This window comes from Procambarus clarkii, chromosome 67 (genome assembly GCF_040958095.1).
Source record: "Procambarus clarkii isolate CNS0578487 chromosome 67, FALCON_Pclarkii_2.0, whole genome shotgun sequence".
Classification (NCBI taxonomy): domain Eukaryota; kingdom Metazoa; phylum Arthropoda; class Malacostraca; order Decapoda; family Cambaridae; genus Procambarus; species Procambarus clarkii.
Genome location: NC_091216.1, coordinates 2,531,526 through 2,550,870, shown reverse-complemented (window position 1 = coordinate 2,550,870; position 19,345 = coordinate 2,531,526). Strand labels below are relative to the sequence as shown.

General features: G+C 56.3%; 1 protein-coding gene across 1 annotated transcript in view; it reads right to left on the bottom strand.

Moving 5' to 3' along the window:
- LOC123767774 (thrombospondin type-1 domain-containing protein 7B) overlaps positions 1 to 19,345 on the bottom strand; it is a 65,997-nt gene that overhangs the window by 24,160 nt on the left and 22,492 nt on the right. The window contains exon 4 of the mRNA XM_069310731.1: positions 10,286 to 10,370. Coding sequence (XP_069166832.1) covers positions 10,286 to 10,370 — 85 coding nt within the window. The remainder of the gene's footprint in view (positions 1 to 10,285; positions 10,371 to 19,345) is intronic.

The window sequence follows — 19,345 nt, the reverse complement described above, 5'->3', positions numbered from 1 at the left end:
TCGTTCGCCTTATGCGTTTTTGTTCTCGTATTGGCCTCCTTGGTGATATTTAGCGCCCTCTGATTATTTCGCACATTTGATGGTGCTCCATAGCCTTCCCGGTTTGGTGGCTTCTTTTGATAATTACTTACTTACCCCCATCTTTTAAAATGTCAGGAAGAGTACCTGCGAACACTATGGATCAGTGAGTCTAATCTTACATATAAATAATACCACGAAGAGAATCCTAAGGCAGAATACAATTGCCAGACTCACAGTGCACACCCTCAAAGTGTACACAGTATGGTTTCATTCAAAATAAATCCTGTATAATTACCTCGTTCACATTTTAGGAAACGGTAGCAAGCTCTTCAGTTAATGGGTGCCAACAGTTACAAGAGGTAATGGGCCACTTACCCAAGAGGGTGCCAACAGCTACAGGAAGAAAGGGGCCACTTACCCAAGAGGGTGCCAACAGCTATACGAAGTAAAGGGTCACTTACCCAAGTGGGGGCCAACAGCTACAGGGAGTAAGGGACTACTTACCAAAGAGAGTGCCAACAAGTACAGAAAGTAAGGGGCCACTTACCCAAGAGGGTGGCAACAGCTACAGGGAGTAAGGGGCCACTCACCACAGGAGGGGCCCACAGCTACAGGGAGTAAGGGGACACTCACCACAGGAGGGGCCCACAGCTACAGGGAATACGGGGACACTCACCACAGGACGGGCCCACAGCTACAGGGAGTAAGGGGACACTCACCACAGGAGGGGCCCACAGCTACAGGGAGTAAGGGGACACTCAGTACAGGAGGGGCCAACAGCTACAGGGAGTAAGGGGACACTCACCACAGGAGGGGCCCACAGCTACAGGGAGTAAGGGGACACTCACCACAGGAGGGGTCCACAGCTACAGGGAGTACGGGGACACTCACCACAGGAGGGGCCCACAGCTACAGGGAGTAAGGGGACACTCACCACAGGAGGGGCCCACAGCTACAGGGAGTAAGGGGACACTCACCACAGGAGGGGCCCACAGCTACAGGGAGTAAGGGGACACTCAGTACAGGAGGGGCCCACAGCTACAGGGAGTAAGGGGACACTCACCACAGGAGGGGCCCACAGTTACAGGGAGTAAGGGGACACTCACCACAGGAGGGGCCCACAGCTACAGGGAGTACGGGGACACTCACCACAGGAAGGGCCCACAGCTACAGGGAGTAAGGGGACACTCACCACAGGAGGGGCCCACAGCTACAGGGAGTAAGGGGACACTCACCACAGGAGGGGCCCACAGCTACAGGGAGTAAGGGTAACACTCACCACAGGAGGGGCCCACAGCAACAGGGAGTAAGAGGAAGACTCACCACAGGAGGGGCCCACAGCTACAGGGAGTAAGGGGAACACTCACCACAGGAGGGGCCCACAGCTACAGGGAGTAAGGGATCACTCACCACAGGAGGGGGCCCACAGCTACAGGGAGTAAGGGAACACTCACCACAGGAGGGGCCCACAGCTACAGGGAGTAAGAGGAACACTCACCACAGGAGGGGTCCACAGCTACAGGGAGTAAGAGGAACACTCACCACAGGAGGGGCCCACAGCTACAGGGAGTAAGAGGAACACTCACCACAGGAGGGGCCCACAGCTACAGGGAGTAAGAGGAACACTCACCACAGGAGGGGCCCACAGCTACAGGGAGTAAGGGGGAACACTCACCACAGGAGGGGCCCACAGCTACAGGGAGTAAGAGGAACACTCACCACAGGAGGGGCCCACAGCTACAGGGAGAAAGGGAACACTTACCACAGGAGGGGCCCACAGCTACAGGGAGTACGGGGACACTCACCACAGGAGGGGCCCACAGCTACAGGGAGTACGGGGACACTCACCACAGGAGGGGCCCACAGCTACAGGGAGTACGGGGATACTTACCACAGGAGGGGCCCACAGCTACAGGGAGTAAGGGGACACTCACCACAGGAGGGGCCCACAGCTACAGGGAGTACGGGGACACTCACCACAGGAAGGGGCCCACAGCTACAGGGAGTACGGGGACACTCACCACAGGAGGGGCCCACAGCTACAGGGAGTACGGGGACACTTACCACAGGAGGGGCCCACAGCTACAGGGAGTAAGGGGACACTTACCACAGGAGGGGCCCACAGCTACAGGGAGTACGGGGACACTTACCACAGGAAGGGGCCCACAGCTACAGGGAGTACGGGGACACTCACCACAGGAGGGGCCCACAGCTACAGGGAGTACGGGGACACTTACCACAGGAGGGGCCCACAGCTACAGGGAGTAAGGGGACACTTACCACAGGAGGGGCCCAGAGCTACAGGGAGTACGGGGACACTTACCACAGGAAGGGGCCCACAGCTACAGGGAGTACGGGGACACTCACCACAGGAGGGGCCCACAGCTACAGGGAGTACGGGGACACTTACCACAGGAGGGGCCCACAGCTACAGGGAGTAAGGGGACACTCACCACAGGAGGGGCCCACAGCTACAGGGAGTAAGGGGACACTCAGTACAGGAGGGGCCCACAGCTACAGGGAGTAAGGGGACACTCACCACAGGAGGGGCCCACAGCTACAGGGAGTAAGGGGACACTCACCACAGGAGGGGCCCACAGCTACAGGGAGTACGGGGACACTCACCACAGGAGGGGCCCACAGCTACAGGGAGTAAGGGGACACTCACCACAGGAGGGGCCCACAGCTACAAGGAGTAAGGGGACACTCACCACAGGAGGGGCCCACAGCTCCAGGGAGTAAGGGGCCACTTACCACAGGAGCAGCCCACAGCTACAGGGAGTAAGGGTAACACTCACCACAGGAGGGGCCCACAGCAACAGGGAGTAAGAGGAAGACTCACCACAGGAGGGGCCCACAGCTACAGGGAGTAAGGGGAACACTCACCACAGGAGGGGCCCACAGCTACAGGGAGTAAGGGAACACTCACCACAGGAGGGGGCCCACAGCTACAGGGAGTAAGGGAACACTCACCACAGGAGGGGCCCACAGCTACAGGGAGTAAGAGGAACACTCACCACAGGAGGGGTCCACAGCTACAGGGAGTAAGAGGAACACTCACCACAGGAGGGGCCCACAGCTACAGGGAGTAAGAGGAACACTCACCACAGGAGGGGCCCACAGCTACAGGGAGTAAGAGGAACACTCACCACAGGAGGGGCCCACAGCTACAGGGAGTAAGGGGGGAACACTCACCACAGGAGGGGCCCACAGCTACAGGGAGTAAGAGGAACACTCACCACAGGAGGGGCCCACAGCTACAGGGAGTAAGGGAACACTTACCACAGGAGGGGCCCACAGCTACAGGGAGTACGGGGACACTCACCACAGGAGGGGCCCACAGCTACAGGGAGTACGGGGACACTCACCACAGGAGGGGCCCACAGCTACAGGGAGTACGGGGATACTTACCACAGGAGGGGCCCACAGCTACAGGGAGTAAGGGGACACTCACCACAGGAGGGGCCCACAGCTACAGGGAGTACGGGGACACTCACCACAGGAAGGGGCCCACAGCTACAGGGAGTACGGGGACACTCACCACAGGAGGGGCCCACAGCTACAGGGAGTACTGGGACACTTACCACAGGAGGGGCCCACAGCTACAGGGAGTAAGGGGACACTTACCACAGGAGGGGCCCACAGCTACAGGGAGTACGGGGACACTTACCACAGGAAGGGGCCCACAGCTACAGGGAGTACGGGGACACTCACCACAGGAGGGGCCCACAGCTACAGGGAGTACGGGGACACTTACCACAGGAGGGGCCCACAGCTACAGGGAGTAAGGGGACACTTACCACAGGAGGGGCCCACAGCTACAGGGAGTACGGGGACACTTACCACAGGAGGGGCCCACAGCTACAGGGAGTAAGGGGAACACTCACCACAGGAGGGGCCCACAGCTACAGGGAGTAAGGGGACACTCACCACAGGAGGGGCCCACAGCTACAGGGAGTAAGGGGAACACTCACCACAGGAGGGGCCCACAGCTACAGGGAGTAAGAGGGAACACTCACCACAGGAGGGGCCCACAGCTACAGGGAGTAAGAGGAACACTCACCACAGGAGGGGCCCACAGCTACAGGGAGTAAGGGGGACACTCACCACAGGAGGGGCCCACAGCTACAGGGAGTAAGGGGAACACTCACCACAGGAGGGGCCCACAGCTACAGGGAGTAAGGGGACACTTCACCACAGGAGGGGCCCACAGCTACAGGGAGTACGGGGACACTCACCACAGGAGGGGCCCACAGCTACAGGGAGTACGGGGACACTCACCACAGGAGGGGCCCACAGCTACAGGGAGTAAGGGGACACTCACCACAGGAGGGGCCCACAGCTACAGGGAGTAAGGGGAACACTCACCACAGGAGGGGCCCACAGCTACAGGGAGTAAGGGGAACACTCACCACAGGAGGGGCCCACAGCTACAGGGAGTACGGGAACACTCACCACAGGAGGGGCCCACAGCTACAGGGAGTAAGGGAACACTCACCACAGGAGGGGCCCACAGCTACAGGGAGTAAGGGGAACACTCACCACAGGAGGGGCCCACAGCTACAGGGAGTACGGGGACACTCACCACAGGAGGGGCCCACAGCTACAGGGAGTAAGGGGAACACTCACCACAGGAGGGGCCCACAGCTACAGGGAGTAAGGGGAACACTCACCACAGGAGGGGCCCACAGCTACAGGGAGTAAGGGGAACACTCACCACAGGAGGGGCCCACAGCTACAGGGAGTAAGGGGACACTCACCACAGGAGGGGCCCACAGCTACAGGGAGTACGGGGACACTCACCACAGGAGGGGCCCACAGCTACAGGGAGTAAGGGGACACTCACCACAGGAGGGGCCCACAGCTACAGGGAGTAACGGGGACACTTACCACAGGAGGGGCCCACAGCTACAGGGAGTAAGGGGACACTCACCACAGGAGGGGCCCACAGCTACAGGGAGTACGGGGACACTCACCACAGGAGGGGCCCACAGCTACAGGGAGTACGGGGACACTCACCACAGGAGGGGCCCACAGCTACAGGGAGTAAGGGGGACACTCACCACAGGAGGGGCCCACAGCTACAGGGAGTAAGGGGACACTTACCACAGGAGGGGCCCACAGCTACAGGGAGTACGGGGACACTCACCACAGGAGGGGCCCACAGCTACAGGGAGTACGGGGACACTCACCACAGGAGGGGCCCACAGCTACAGGGAGTAAGGGGACACTACCACAGGAGGGGCCCACAGCTACAGGGAGTAAGGGGACACTTACCACAGGAGGGGCCCACAGCTACAGGGAGTACGGGGAACACTCACCACAGGAGGGCCCCACAGCTACAGGGAGTAAGGAAACACTCACCACAGGAGGGGCCCACAGCTACAGGGAGTATGGGGACACTCACCACAGGAGGGGCCCACAGCTACAGGGAGTAAGGGGCCACTTACCACAGGAGGGGCCCACAGCTACAGGGAGTAAGAGGAACACTCACCACAGGGAGGGGCCCACAGCTACAGGGAGTAAGAGGAACACTCACCACAGGAGGGGCCCACAGCTACAGGGAGTACAGGGGACACTCACCACAGGAGGGGCCCACAGCTACAGGGAGTAAGGGGACACTCACCACAGGAGGGGCCCACAGCTACAGGGAGTAAGAGGACACTCACCACAGGAGGGGCCCACAGCTACAGGGAGTAAGGGGACACCTCACCACAGGAGGGGCCCACAGCTACAGGGAGTAAGGGGACACTCACCACAGGAGGGGCCCACAGCTACAGGGAGTAAGGGGGACACTCACCACAGGAGGGGCCCACAGCTACAGGGAGTAAGGAACACTCACCACAGGAGGGGCCCACAGCTACAGGGAGTAAGGGAACACTCACCACAGGAGGGGCCCACAGCTACAGGGAGTAAGGGAACCCTCACCACAGGAGGGGCCCACAGCTACAGGGAGTAAGGGAACACTCACCACAGGAGGGGCCCACAGCTACAGGGAGTAAGGGGACACTCACCACAGGTGGGGCCCACAGCTACAGGGAGTAAGGGAACACTCACCACAGGATGGGCCCACAGCTACAGGGAGTAAGGGAACACTCACCACAGGAGGGGCCCACAGCTACAGGGAGTAAGGGGACACTTACCACAGGAGGGGCCCACAGCTACAGGGAGTAAGGGAACACTCACCACAGGAGGGGCCCACAGCTACAGGGAGTAAAAGGAACACTCACCACAGGAGGGGCCCACAGCTACAGGGAGTAAGGGGACACTCACCACAGGAGGGGTCCACAGCTACAGGGAGTAAGGGGACACTCACCACAGGAGGGGCCCACAGCTACAGCGAGTAAGGGGACACTCACCACAGGAGGGGCCCACAGCTACAGGGAGTAAGGGGACACTCACCACAGGAGGGGTCCACAGCTACAGGGAGTAAGGGGACACTCACCACAGGAGGGGCCCACAGCTACAGGGAGTAAGAGGAACACTCACCACAGGAGGGGCCCACAGCTACAGGGAGTAAGGGGACACTCACCACAGGAGGGGCCCACAGCTACAGGGAGTAAGGGGAACACTTACCACAGGAGGGGCCCACAGCTACAGGGAGTAAGGGGAACACTTACCACAGGAGGGGCCCACAGCTACAGGGAGTAAGGGGAACACTTACCACAGGAGGGGCCCACAGCTACAGGGAGTAAGAGGAACACTCACCACAGGAGGGGCCCACAGCTACAGGGAGTAAGGGGAACACTCACCACAGGAGGGGCCCACAGCTACAGGGAGTAAGAGGAACACTTACCACAGGAGGGGCCCACAGCTACAGGGAGTAAGAGGAACACTCACCACAGGAGGGGCCCACAGCTACAGGGAGTAAGGGAACACTCACCACAGGAGGGGCCCACAGCTACAGGGAGTAAGGGGAACACTCACCACAGGAGGGGCCCACAGCTACAGGGAGTAAGGGAACACTCACCACAGGAGGGGCCCACAGCTACAGGGAGGAAGAGGAACACTCACCACAGGAGGGGCCCACAGCTACAGGGAGTAAGGGAACACTCACCACAGGAGGGGCCCACAGCTACAGGGAGTACGGGAACACTTACCACAGGAGGGGCCCACAGCTACAGGGAGTAAGAGAACACTCACCACAGGAGGGGCCCACAGCTACAGGGAGTAAGGGAACACTCACCACAGGAGGGGCCCACAGCTACAGGGAGTAAAAGGAACACTCACCACAGGAGGGGCCCACAGCTACAGGGAGTAAGGGGACACTCACCACAGGAGAAGCCCACAGCTACAGGGAGTAAGGGGAACACTCACCACAGGAGGGGCCCACAGCTACAGGGAGTACGGGGACACTCACCACAGGAGGGGCCCACAGCTACAGGGAGTACGGGGATACTTACCACAGGAGGGGCCCACAGCTACAGGGAGTAAGGGGACACTCACCACAGGAGGGGCCCACAGCTACAGGGAGTACGGGGACACTCACCACAGGAAGGGGCCCACAGCTACAGGGAGTACGGGGACACTCACCACAGGAGGGGCCCACAGCTACAGGGAGTACGGGGACACTTACCACAGGAGGGGCCCACAGCTACAGGGAGTAAGGGGACACTTACCACAGGAGGGGCCCACAGCTACAGGGAGTACGGGGACACTTACCACAGGAAGGGGCCCACAGCTACAGGGAGTACGGGGACACTCACCACAGGAGGGGCCCACAGCTACAGGGAGTACGGGGACACTTACCACAGGAGGGGCCCACAGCTACAGGGAGTACGGGGACACTTACCACAGGAGGGGCCCACAGCTACAGGGAGTACGGGAACACTCACCACAGGAGGGGCCCACAGCTACAGGGAGTAAGGAAACACTCACCACAGGAGGGGCCCACAGCTACAGGGAGTATGGGGACACTCACCACAGGAGGGGCCCACAGCTACAGGGAGTAAGGGGCCACTTACCACAGGAGGGGCCCACAGCTACAGGGAGTAAGAGGAACACTCACCACAGGAGGGGCCCACAGCTACAGGGAGTAAGAGGAACACTCACCACAGGAGGGGCCCACAGCTACAGGGAGTAAGGGGACACTCACCACAGGAGGGGCCCACAGCTACAGGGAGTAAGGGGACACTCACCACAGGAGGGGCCCACAGCTACAGGGAGTAAGAGGACACTCACCACAGGAGGGGCCCACAGCTACAGGGAGTAAGGGGACACTCACCACAGGAGGGGCCCACAGCTACAGGGAGTAAGGGGACACTCACCACAGGAGGGGCCCACAGCTACAGGGAGTAAGGGGACACTCACCACAGGAGGGGCCCACAGCTACAGGGAGTAAGGGAACACTCACCACAGGAGGGGCCCACAGCTACAGGGAGTAAGGGAACACTCACCACAGGAGGGGCCCACAGCTACAGGGAGTAAGGGAACCCTCACCACAGGAGGGGCCCACAGCTACAGGGAGTAAGGGAACACTCACCACAGGAGGGGCCCACAGCTACAGGGAGTAAGGGGACACTCACCACAGGTGGGGCCCACAGCTACAGGGAGTAAGGGAACACTCACCACAGGATGGGCCCACAGCTACAGGGAGTAAGGGAACACTCACCACAGGAGGGGCCCACAGCTACAGGGAGTAAGGGGACAGTCACCACAGGAGGGGCCCACAGCTACAGGGAGTAAGGGAACACTCACCACAGGAGGGGCCCACAGCTACAGGGAGTAAAAGGAACACTCACCACAGGAGGGGCCCACAGCTACAGGGAGTAAGGGGACACTCACCACAGGAGGGGTCCACAGCTACAGGGAGTAAGGGGACACTCACCACAGGAGGGGCCCACAGCTACAGGGAGTAAGGGGACACTCACCACAGGAGGGGCCCACAGCTACAGGGAGTAAGGGGACACTCACCACAGGAGGGGTCCACAGCTACAGGGAGTAAGGGGACACTCACCACAGGAGGGGCCCACAGCTACAGGGAGTAAGAGGAACATTCACCACAGGAGGGGCCCACAGCTACAGGGAGTAAGGGGACACTCACCACAGGAGGGGCCCACAGCTACAGGGAGTAAGGGGAACACTTACCACAGGAGGGGCCCACAGCTACAGGGAGTAAAGGGAACACTTACCACAGGAGGGGCCCACAGCTACAGGGAGTAAGGGGAACACTTACCACAGGAGGGGCCCACAGCTACAGGGAGTAAGAGGAACACTCACCACAGGAGGGGCCCACAGCTACAGGGAGTAAGGGGAACACTCACCACAGGAGGGGCCCACAGCTACAGGGAGTAAGAGGAACACTTACCACAGGAGGGGCCCACAGCTACAGGGAGTAAGAGGAACACTCACCACAGGAGGGGCCCACAGCTACAGGGAGTAAGGGAACACTCACCACAGGAGGGGCCCACAGCTACAGGGAGTAAGGGGAACACTCACCACAGGAGGGGCCCACAGCTACAGGGAGTAAGGGAACACTCACCACAGGAGGGGCCCACAGCTACAGGGAGTAAGAGGAACACTCACCACAGGAGGGGCCCACAGCTACAGGGAGTAAGGGAACACTCACCACAGGAGGGGCCCACAGCTACAGGGAGTACGGGAACACTTACCACAGGAGGGGCCCACAGCTACAGGGAGTAAGGGAACACTCACCACAGGAGGGGCCCACAGCTACAGGGAGTAAGGGAACACTCACCACAGGAGGGGCCCACAGCTACAGGGAGTAAAAGGAACACTCACCACAGGAGGGGCCCACAGCTACAGGGAGTAAGGGGACACTCACCACAGGAGAAGCCCACAGCTACAAGGAGTAAGGGGAACACTCACCACAGGAGGGACCCACAGCTACAGGGAGTAAGGGAACACTCACCACAGGAGGGGCCCACAGCTACAGGGAGTAAGGGGAACACTCACCACAGGAGGGGCCCACAGCTACAGGGAGTACGGGGACACTCACCACAGGAGGGGCCCACAGCTACAGGGAGTAAGGGAACACTTACCACAGGAGAAGCCCACAGCTACAGGGAGTAAGGGGAACACTTACCACAGGAGAAGCCCACAGCTACAGGGAGTAAGGGGAACACTTACCACAGGAGGGGCCCACAGCTACAGGGAGTAAGGGGAACACTTACCACAGGAGGGGCCCACAGCTACAGGGAGTAAGGGGAACACTTACCACAGGAGGGGCCCACAGCTACAGGGAGTAAGGGGAACACTCACCACAGGAGGGGCCCACAGCTACAGGGAGTACGGGAACACTTACCACAGAAGGTACATGGAGATAGCGACGAAGACGAGGAAGGCGCTCCCGACGGCCACCATGGCAAACATCCACACGTTGATGTCCTCTGCCGGCGCCGCCCCCGAGAACACCACACACATTATAACCAGCAAGCTTTATGACACCTCCTGACACCTGTGTCAGGCACCAGCCCGGGCTGCTGTATGACACCTCCTGACACCTGTGTCAGGCACCAGCCCGGGCTGCTTTATGACACCTCCTGACACCTGTGTCAGGCACCAGCCCGGGCTGCTGTATGACACCTCCTGACACCTGTGTCAGGCACCAGCCCGGGCTGCTGTATGACACCTCCTGACACCTGTGTCAGGCACCAGCCCGGGCTGCTGTATGACACCTCCTGACACCTGTGTCAGGCACCAGCCCGGGCTGCTGTATGACACCTCCTGACACTTGTGTCAGGCACCAGCCCGGGCTGCTGTATGACACCTCCTGACACCTGTGTCAGGCACCAGCCCGGGCTGCTGTATGACACCTCCTGACACTTGTGTCAGGCACCAGCCCGGGCTGCTGTATGACACCTCCTGACACCTGTGTCAGGCACCAGCCCGGGCTGCTGTATGACACCTCCTGACACCTGTGTCAGGCACCAGCCCGGGCTGCTGTATGACACCTGTGTCAGGCACCAGCCCGGGCTGCTGTATGACACCTGACACCTGTGTCAGGCACCAGCCCGGGCTGCTGTATGACACCTCCTGACACTTGTGTCAGGCACCAGCCCGGGCTGCTGTATGACACCTCCTGACACCTGTGTCAGGCACCAGCCCGGTCTGCTGTATGACACCTCCTGACACTTGTGTCAGGCACCAGCCCGGGCTGCTGTATGACACCTCCTGACACCTGTGTCAGGCACCAGCCCGGGCTCCTGTATGACACCTCCTGACACCTGTGTCAGGCACCAGCCCGGGCTGCTGTATGACACCTCCTGACACCTGTGTCAGGCACCAGCCCGGTCTGCTGTATGACACCTCCTGACACTTGTGTCAGGCACCAGCCCGGGCTGCTGTATGACACCTCCTGACACCTGTGTCAGGCACCAGCCCGGGCTCCTGTATGACACCTCCTGACACCTGTGTCAGGCACCAACCCGGCCTGCTTTATGACACCTGACACCGGTGTCAGGCACCAACCCGGCCTGCTTTATGACAATTCCTGACACCGGTGTCAGGCACCTGCCCGGGCTTCATTATGACACCTGACACCTGTGTTAGTCACCAGCCCGGCCTGCTTTATGACACTTCCTGACACCTGTTTCATGCACCAGAACGGGCTACATTATGACACTTCGTGACACTTGTGTCAGGCACCAGCCAGGCACAAGCTTACCCGCTATCTTGCGGATTTTCTTCCAGATCAGGGGCAGAGGAGTGTCTGACGTAATGGTGGAAACGAAAGATCGCCAAACCCTCACGTTTAGCCTTATGGATGACTCAACGGGCCATTGCACTTGCCCTTCGAAACAAAAGAAAAGAAAAGGGAGTCGTACGGCGATGGTGTTTCGTTCAGGCTTCATGCTTACAGCGGACAGCCCGAGCACAGTCTGCATTCCACCAGGGAACGCACTTCCGCACGCCCCTGGAGGTAGAGCGAGGAACAAAACAGAGGGCAGCATAAAAAACAATGTCATGAAAGAGGAAGAGGGCTCAGGGGAGAGGCAGATCAGAGAGGTCTGAAAGAGTAGCACGCAAGGTGAAGAGGTTCCAGTCAGCCCTGGGAAACTAAAACCTAAGTAAAGAGAAGGAAGGGCGTCAAAAAAGGTATCAAGAATGTGGAAATGGTCACTGTTATGTAGGTTATCAAGAACCCGCCAGGTGAAGTCCAAATAAAGAAAAGACAAGCAGATAGAAAGAGCAAGACTGGTGTAGAGGTGACCCACGTGTTACAACAATAGTACAGTAATTCACCTGGAACTGTCGTCGTAGGGAGAGGAAGGGCTGGTAGGGTAGGTGGAGCAAGTCTAGGCTCCTCAGGAAGGGTAGGACAGAGGGAATCAATGCCTCTTAGGGGTCCTATGGGCACATATCCTAAGTGCCAGTGGTGCCGGGCAGGCGTCGTCCGCGTTGGGTCACATGCAGTTCAAATCTGCCCCACTCGGCCTGCGCGGGCTGCCGCGCGGGTAGGCCGTGCGCCGTCGTCGTCCACCAATCAGGGCACAGCCCTGCCTATACTGTAAAATGTCTCCTTGGCGGGCACTTTGAATGTGGTTCCCTCTACACTCCTCCCGTCCCTATAGAACAATGGGTATGTTGGAGGGAAAACGTTTCACTATATACAACATGTCTTTTTTGTAAAAAAGTCTGGTTTCATGAATGGGTCCTATTACAATTATTACCCGTATTATCTTTGCACTATACACGAACTGTTTCAACATTGCATACACTACACTATTCCCTTTCCTTTTTTTTTTTTTTTCTTTTCAGCTTCACTCTTAGGAATTTACTCTGTCCTAACAATATTCCTCGCACCGAAGCGCTGCTCCTTGAATGTGAGTCCTTTGACAGAGCAACCCTCTTCCCACATCTCACCCCCAGGATCCCAAGGGAAAGCAATTGGATCTATGCCTTCCAAGAACTGACCAAATGCTAGTTCATTCTTTATTTTCTTCTGAGCCCTCCTTTCCACATTGTGTCTTAACGGGCCCCACTTCCTGTGAGAATTTTGCTTTGCTTCCTGATCCAGACCTGTTTGTTCAGTAGTGGCATGGTCCCGAATTGCCACTTTTGTCCTGCATTGGATTCCTGAAGGAGCCTCACTTGACGAGTTCTCACTTAGCATAACCAAACTCTGTTGGTTGTATGTGTCTGATGTGCTAATGTCCATGTCCCCCCTGTCAGTGTGAGCCGAGATGTCTTCCACACCTCTAGACAATATCTGGTCAGCATCTTGCTCCGATGCCCCTCCTTGGCCTGTTATGCACTGGGTCGGAATTAGACCGAATGAGCCGACCCGGCAGCGTTTAAAGACGAATTCTGGTCCTTAAATGAAACATGTGGCTTGTTGCCCGAGGTGTCCCCGTGCTGGCGGACTGCTTCCTCATCCCTTTCGGATTCCTCACAGTCCCGAGCAAAATGACCCTCTTTCCCACACCTGTAGCACTGAACAGGTCGCCTAGGGGATGGGCTACGGCGATGCTGTGGTGACATAAGAGCAACTGTAAGGTGCCTCAAACTCTCACACACCTGGTCCAATCTCCCGTTGGTCTCTGAGATGCCTGCTACCAAGGTGTCCAACTTCGCCTCCACGCCCCTGGAAGATAAAGGATGCGAGCCCGCACTCGATGGTCGGCAACTGTTGATTCCAAAACCTGAAGAGCTGGTAGCCGGTGACGTGCCTGGGGAGCTGGGGAGGGCGAGTGTCGAGCGCCGAGAAGCGTCATTACTCCTGGGTGGCCGCTCATACTGGGAGTACCTTCCCACTGCATTCACTCGCACTGCTGGACCTTGGGGCACTCGGTGATGGGAGTCGTATCCTTTGGAACCTGAGGAACCGTGGATCGCTATGGCATTGTGCTGGAAGGTTTGGGCCCGATCGATAGCCTCCTCCATGGAGGAGTTCCTTGCATTGGAAATGTATCCTGCCAGACTCTTATCCTGTAATCCCTGGCCAAATCTCATTACTGCGATTTGTTCCACTTCCCACCGTGGCAAATGTTTGTAAGCCCGATGAGCCAAGTGGTGGGCCCTATCTGCCCAATCAGCAATATCCTCTTCTGGTTCCTGCTGGGCCTGGTTAAACTTCATCATGGCTACATCCAGAACTTCCCTATCGCCAAATCGCTTGATCATCTTATGCATCATGCGAATATAATCGATCGACGGTTCTCTGTCCAGTAAGCGATTGTAAAAATCACTTGCCTTACCCTTGAGGCACCATCCTAACTGTGTCAATGACGTAGGCCCGCTCCAGTCCTTTTCCGAGGCATAAGACGTGAAGCGGCGGTAGAAGGTGGCCCAATCTGACTTCCCGTCATAGTCCAATGCCCGAGGTGGTGTGCGGAAGGTCTCCTTTTGTTGGCGATAACCTGTCCGCCTGCTGCGGGATAGAGAGGCATCCGAATCGGAAGTCAGAGAGCTGTGTGACGAGTGTCGAGCTGTCCGTCTCCTTGATCGAGCCGATCGATGGCGGGAGGGGCTCCCCTGCCGAGTACCTTGCTGGCCACTAGCCCTGGAGTAAGCTGGTGACTGAGGTCGACGTCCACGTTGGCTGCTGCTGGCGGCACCCCTAGAGGAGTGGCGGGTTCCCATTTCGCTGGACGAGGACGATGAACGACTTCCTGCCCCCTGACCTAAGGGCCCGGAGCCCTGTTGGGACGGGTCCACCTCAAACGATATAGCAGCCATCAACTCGGGTTTGGCCCGAAGGCGGTTGATATCATAAATGTTGTCCTCCGTGATCACATGGTGACGCCGAAACTTGATAATGCGAGCGGCCAATTTATCTCCTACACCCGGTAGCAGCGGCAGCTCAGCAGCCGAAGCAGAGTTTATCTTGATTAGAGCCATTGTGCTGGTGTCGAAAGTTAAAGCTCCGATATCGTGCCACACCTGGTAATAAGCCTTAGATCTGGGGCCAGGCACCTCACATGTATACCACCCCAAACAGAAAAACAAAACAAAAAAAACACAGACACCAATAGCCACACTTAAGGTTCCAATGTTCAGAGATAGAGATAAATGTTCCACAAGGAAAAATAAGCACTGCACAGTCAATAATGTAAATGATGGGGCCAGGTGGGTTTCAAGCAACATAAAACACTGCACACTTAATTGGTACCTAAATCACTTGAGGCTTAGACAAAAACTGGGCACTTACTGCACTTGCAAAACTGGAAAATCTGATATGGCAGGCACTTTGAGGAACTTTAACAAGCAATGTGCCTGATTTTCATAAGCACTGGGCTGAGGGTTCTCAAAAACACTTTTTTCAGGTGAACGTGTGGAACTGTGTGCAGGGCGGATCACCATCCACCTTAAATCTGGTATGAACACAAACTCACTGGCTCACTTAATGTATCTCTTTCCCTTGAGCCGTTACTTCTGTAGAAAGCCCAGAACAGGTTACGTCTAGCTAACAGTAGAAATGAGAAAATAACAGACCTGTAGCAAGCACCCTGCAGAGCTGGGACCAGCGTCGCTGTAGTAAACACGCTGGAGACGGATGCGCTCGGGAACGACAGCCTGAAATCCTCCGCGAGCGGATTCGTAAACAATACAGGTCGGGTATGCTCATGAACGGTGGCCCGTATTCCGTGTGAATGGTGGTACTCGTCTCCCCTTCTTCAAAGAACTTGGGGACCGCGGGAATCGGTGCTTGGGGGACAAGACAATAAAATGCAACAAATCCGGAGAAATAATCCGTATAAAACACTGATAACTGGAACTTATGGAGAATCTTGGGGGATTGCACGAGATGTGGAATAAAACATATGCACACAAAAAACAGGGGTTGAAATATCTTGGGCACCGCTATTGAACAACGAACCGAAGAACATCTATGGTGCAACCAAAGCCAGTAATTCGAGACTGGAACCGTTGAACACTATCTAAGACGTCTTGACTGAAGTCGGCAGAACGATGATGCAGATATCTTGGCGAGGTCCTCTTGATCACCGCGTGGGAACGTTTACTCACTGCGCCAATGTAGAGGTGACCCACGTGTTACAACAATAGTACAGTAATTCACCTGGAACTGTCGTCGTAGGGAGAGGAAGGGCTGGTAGGGTAGGTGGAGCAAGTCTAGGCTCCTCAGGAAGGGTAGGACAGAGGGAATCAATGCCTCTTAGGGGTCCTATGGGCACATATCCTAAGTGCCAGTGGTGCCGGGCAGGCGTCGTCCGCGTTGGGTCACATGCAGTTCAAATCTGCCCCACTCGGCCTGCGCGGGCTGCCGCGCGGGTAGGCCGTGCGCCGTCGTCGTCCACCAATCAGGGCACAGCCCTGCCTATACTGTAAAATGTCTCCTTGGCGGGCACTTTGAATGTGGTTCCCTCTACACTGGAAATGGTGCGAGTGCAGGAGTCAACATGAGTCGGCTCTCCAGAATTTAGAAGAGACAGAAGAAGAGAGAACAAAAGGTTCAAGAAGGCGGCTCCGGGTGTTTGTCAGCACATCACCCAAGAGGGTATGCCGACAGTTAAAATCACCCATAAAGAGCACAGGCTCTATTAAGGATTCTAACAGGTGTTTAAGATCAGGTAGAGAAAGTGGGACATTCGGAGCGAGATAAATGGAACAGAATGTAGACCATTTACTCACAAAGATACGGGCCACAGAACATTGAATGAGAGACTGAAAAAGTAGGGGGATGAAGGAAATATCAAGACAGATCAAGAGAGCAGTAGAGGCATGGGGTCACAGCAAGAGCTGGAAGGGAGGAGAGAAAGGAATAACAATGGAGCGACCATGACAAGCGCCAAGCTGGTCAGAAGATGAACACAAAGAAGATAAACACAAAACGGGGGAAAACTGCGTGATCAGAAGTTGGAGTTCATTGAAGTTGGCATAAATATCACGAAATTCCATTGAAGAACAGACAGACTGAAAAACGAGAGAACAGAAACAGATAATACAGGAGAAACAAAGGCAAAGTAGAACACAGTACACTAAGGAAGAACAAGATAGAGATCAGTGAAATCAGAGTGACGGGGAAGAGGCAAAGCTAGCAAAGATAACTGAGACATGGGAGGGGAGGATGGACCAGAGGCGAACGGACAGAGTCTGGAGCGGGAGGACGCATCAGAGAGAGGCAGTCAAGGGAAGCGGGGGTAGGAAAGACAGAAACAGGTGTGGGCACCGGAGCAAGGGCAGCATCCAAGAGAGGATCAGGAACCAAGGAAACCTCCATAGGAGGGACAGGAGACCCCGCCATTGTAAAGGGAGTGGAAGCAAGGATAGTATCGGAGTCGGAATGTGAGGAATACATCGAAGCCTTCTTTACCCGCTGGGGAGGAAGGAGAGGAGCCAGGCTTACGCTTCTAATGTATAGAAACAGGCGTACTATCAGCAATATACTGGGCGACTGCCTTGACAGTTTCAACAGGAAAACGAGAACGGGCAACATGATGAACGCTGGGAGGAGGTTGGGCAACGGCCTGAACAGACAGGTGGCGAGGAGCACCATCAGACAGAGGGGAAGGTTCAGAAGGAGAGGGGCGAGAAGGGAAGGAGGGCATGGGAGACTACGAAGAACAGGAAGGAAGAAAGGAAACTGCTCCGTCTGCTCCGAGCAGACGGAGCAGACGAGGTGGTGGGGAAGGTATCATGGTCCAAGGCCCCAAAACGGTTGTGAAACTGAGAAAGTGGGAGAGGATGCAAAGAAGGGGGCATGCAACATACGAACATAAGACATGCTAGAAAAAGAGGGAAGATGATGATCCTGGCGCCTATCCTCAGGAAAAGACAAATGTTCACAATGCTTCAAATTGAGGATGGCTTCCTCAAATTTGCAACGAACACATGTGAGGGAGGAGGCAAGGTGGGAGTCACCACAATTCACGCGAGAGACTGGGAAGAAGTGCACTCCTTCTTGGAATGACCAGAGGTTCCACACAAGGAGCAGAGAGCGACCTCACTAGTGCACCTGAAGGGACCATGCCCAAATCTCCAGCACCTGCCGCAAAGGCGAGGAGAGGGATGTACTCTTGAACGGAGTATAGCTGCATCAGCAAGAATGAATGATGAGGGAAGGGACATACCATCAAACGTGACCTTCACAACGTGAAGTGGCTCTCGGCGACAACCACGAGGGGGTCGAGTGAAGGTATCTACCTGGAGGAAAGAATGGCCATGGGCCTCATTGATGTACTTAATATCTTCATGGCAGTCTTTAAGTTCCCTGTCACCAGTCATGGTGCAGGAGAAGAATTGTACCAATGTCAGCACTCAATCAGGCATTTTTGAAGATTCGGACAAGAGCCTCCCCTATGCACGACAACAAAGCCAATCGGGCAGCCGCTTCTTGAGAAGGGGCTGCAACAACATGGGAACCAGTATGGGTGAGGTTAAAGGTGACCAACGCATACACAGAATCAACAAGGTGCTTATGGAGAAATAAATAATCAGGACGAGTGGGTCAACATGACTAAGATCAAAATAATTAGTCAATATAGCAGGACCAAACAAAGACTGCAAAGCAGAATGTGAAGGAATCAAGCGCGAGCAAATGCGGAGGTGACGACGCAGAGCAACCCCAGTAAGAGTGGAGGTAAACGGCGTAGTTGTGACAACTAGAGACGGAGCCATGCCAGGTGATGAGGTCATCACCATTGGGGGCTTGGGTCTCAACCCCACTACAGAGGTGGGAGGGAAGCAGAGAAAGGTAGTCCTGAGAGTCCGAAAAGAAACATGGTCAGGGCCAAATGAAGCAGGAGCTAGAGAGCCTGGTCTTCCAACACAGTCTAACTCAGGGTTGGTCACCCACCCCACGAGACTGGGGAGTAAAAAAAGGTCAGTAATCGGCATAATAACGAGCAGGTAAGAAAATTATTCACGAATAAGCCCCATACCCACCATGGAGCCACTATTAGAGGATAGGACACAAAACAAGATGGCCCCCCCCCCCCCCGCGAAGGGTGCATCGAGAGTATATGCCCTGCAATCCCCACCTTAAGAACTGTCAGTCCGATGAGATCGGGTTCAGTAACAAAGGCGAGGATTGACAAATAAATGCGTCCCCTCGCTCGCAACGTCGGGTACCACAGTTCTACAGGTGAGTGAGTGTGCCTCCTCAAACACCCGGGCGTCAAAACAGCAGAAGTCTGAAAGAATAATCATGAATGGCAAAAGGTCAGCGGGAAACGACAATTTGAAAGGAGAAGTGAGAGCAGTAAAAATTAAAAAGAAGAAAGAGAAAATAGCTTCTAGCAAAATTAATGAAGACGGCAGCAGGAGCATGAGACTTCCAAAAAACAGACGACCGCCACATGGAGCATCACACCCCGGCAGCCGCTCATCTGTCCCCCTCACGTCGACAACGGGCTGGAAAGCGAGGGGGAGATTAAGCTTAGAGAGAGAGAAAGCTACATAA